Source organism: Canis lupus, chromosome 6 (genome assembly GCF_003254725.2).
Source record: "Canis lupus dingo isolate Sandy chromosome 6, ASM325472v2, whole genome shotgun sequence".
NCBI lineage: Eukaryota > Metazoa > Chordata > Mammalia > Carnivora > Canidae > Canis > Canis lupus.
Window position 1 is genome coordinate 25779605 of NC_064248.1, and position 2847 is coordinate 25782451.

A 2847-nucleotide genomic window follows, 5' to 3' on the forward strand; every position below is an offset into this window, starting at 1 on the left:
GAGGTCTCAACAGTGATCATCCACAGCCAGTTCATTCCCCACTGAGCTGTCTAGACCATTTCCTTCTCTCTCCCTGTCATATCGTGTGTGACAGGAGAACACCAACAGTCTTTAATATTAAGACGCAAGGCATGAATCAGTCTCTGCTACACTGCCAGCTACAAACCCCTCTGGGGCTGGTTTTGATCCCCTCTGCTTGGGAGAGTTTTCTTTCTTTCTTTCCTTCTTTCTTTTTAAAAGATTTTTTAAAAGTAATCTCTGTACCCAATCCAAGGCTCACACCCACAACCCCAGATTTCTCCTTCCTTCCTTCTCCCTCCCACCACTTTCTTTCTTCTTTCCCCTCCATCCATCCATCCATCCCTTCCTCCCTCCCTCTCCCTTCTCTCTCTCTCTCTCACACACAGACACACACACACACACAAAATAAACCTGTTCTGGGAAAGGTGGATCCAGCTATTTTTCCAGTGGCCGTCAAATGGCACAAACTCCCTAGTGACCTCTCCCTTGTGTTGCAGCCTCATCATGTTTTACTTCATCGCCCTGGCCGGAGCACACAAGCGAGTGGTGGTCCAGCTTCGAGAGCAGCTGTCCCTGGTAAGGAAGAACAGGTGCAGAGGGTCATGGCTGAGGACATCTACCCAGGACACCTAACGGAAAGTGGTGCTTTCCCTAGAGAGAGGGAGGAATGCTGGGGCCCTGCTCACCCCTACTTCCCTGAACTATGTTCAGGCCAGGCCTTCCCCAGCTTCATCCAGTCACAGGCTCATTCATGCCTTCAACATGTACATTGACCACTACCTGTTCCTCATACTGTGCTGGGATACTGTGGTGACAAAGGATGACGAGACTGCTCAATAGTTAAAAACCATGAATTCCAGTAGCAGTAGCTGCCATGAAGGTAATACGGACGAGGTAGTTAGATGATGAGCAGCCCTCTGCTGCTGTAGATGGTGGCCTCAGAGGGCCTTTTTGAGGAGGTGACATTGGAGCTGAAGCTTGAATGATGAGCCAATTGTGGGAGGTCTCAGGGATGAGAGTAAGAGGCAGAGGGGACAGCGAGAGCACTCCTGGGAGCTGAAGGACAGGTGGCCTGGCTGGAGAGACAAGATGGTGCTGGATTATCAGCTGGGGTCACAGCATAGCCTGAGGGCTCTGCTAACAAGTTTGGGTTTAATTCTGAGTGTGATGGGAAACCAATGAAGTGTGTTAGGTAGCAGCCTAATGTACATTTTTTAAAGATTATTATTTATTTAGCATGTGTGTGCATTTGCGTGTGTGCGAGCCAATGGGGGTGAGGAGGGGGGCAGAGGGAGAGAGAATGTCAAGCAGACTCCACCCATGCGGGGCTCAGTCTCAGGACCCCAAGATCACCACCCCAGTGGAAACCAAGAGTCAGATACTCAACCAACTGTGCCACCCAGGTGCCCCATCAGTCTGATGTGCATTTTTAAAAGATTGTTGGCCATGTTGTGAACAAGGCACTGTGGAGGGGCACAGGTGCTAGAGGCAGACCAGTTTGGAGGCCATTACAACTGTCCATGGTTAGGATCCTTAACCCTGAGTCTGACAGGTAATTGATTAGGTTGCAATGATGATACTTGTTTTCAAATATATTGAACGTGCTCTTGCACTGATTTCTATCTTTAGGAAAGTCGTGACAAGCGTTACCTGATCCAGAAACTCACAGAAGCCCAGAGGGATATGAAGAACCGACTGGATTATCAATGAGGATCCCGCCACGTGTGGCTCATGAGCTGACCTAGTGACCTGCCAAGACTACAGGTCTGGGTTCGGAGCAGAAGTTTTAAAATATATTTTTCTGGAGTTGATGTTTTCTGAAGGTGACTCCATATGTGCAGCTGCGGTGGTGGTATTTTTGGCACCCGGGCCCTATGTAGGGCTTCAGTGACTTAGAAAAAGCAGGTTCAAACCAAGTGTTTGCATATAGACCAGCAGCTTAGTGACTCTCCCTCAAAACTAACTTATTAAGCTGTTAGAACAAAGACTGAGGAAAGAGAGCCCTTTTATATTTCTAAAAGCTTATTTATGTTGTCTTTTACAGTTAACTGTAGAGGTCACCTGTTCATGAGGCTGGTTTCTTTGGAACCAGGTTCTGGGGGTTTAGGAGAGAAGTGTTCCTTAAGAGGTAGTTACCTCTTTGAATGATTCTGTAGATTTAAAAGGAGACCAGATTCTTCCTTTTTTTCATAAAGAGAAATCCTTGAATTGGGATGTTTGGAACAGATGGTGGAAACATGGGAGAGGATGGTTGTGTAATCCTAGCTACCTGGTTGTAATATGAGAGAGAAAAGGCATTCCTGTGGTGTGAATAAGCAGGAATACCTGGATTAAGCTTTAGGAGGAGGGGAACAGCCGCAGATTGAGGGCCTTGACGTCTTAGCTTCCTGGGCATTTTGCTGCAGCCTTCTTACTCAGGGGAAGCTGCCTCTATGGTGCTGAGTCCCTTCTGGGCCTACGTTCCAAAGACTTAGTAGAGGGCTCTGGGTCATCAAAATTAAGAGGCAAAATTTCAGGTCTTCCAAATGCCATTTCCCTTGCTGCCCTGAGGTCTCCATTTCTGACAGACACTTCACATTTTGGAGCCTGGCATAGAAGGGCAGTTCAGTATATCCAGGGAGCACAGAGCTCCACAGTTTATGTGCATGATGTGTGTTGGAAGAGGTGGGTTGCAGCATCAGACCAACCTGAGTGTCCTAGAACATACAATGCCAGTGTCTTCCAGGCACATATGCATATATATAGGGCTATTGTTTTCTTGTGCCTAAAATTTTTAGTTTTATTTTACAAAGTATGCACAGTATTGCTTAAGGTTTCCGTTATAGT

The 2847-nt window shown here is 47.1% G+C and overlaps 1 protein-coding gene across 4 annotated transcripts in view; it reads left to right on the forward strand.

The window, feature by feature from the left end:
* TMC7 (transmembrane channel like 7) overlaps positions 1-2847 on the forward strand; it is a 62116-nt gene that overhangs the window by 50827 nt on the left and 8442 nt on the right. For 3 of the 4 annotated variants that reach the window (XM_025416395.3, XM_025416396.3, XM_049110926.1), the window contains exons 15-16: positions 519-597; positions 1651-1832. In XM_025416395.3, coding sequence (XP_025272180.1) covers positions 519-597; positions 1651-1731 — 160 coding nt within the window. In that variant the 3' untranslated portion in view covers positions 1732-1832. Of the gene's footprint in view, positions 1-518; positions 598-1650; positions 1833-2847 lie in introns of those variants that run through there. The other variant, XR_003123968.3, reaches the window with a different exon arrangement.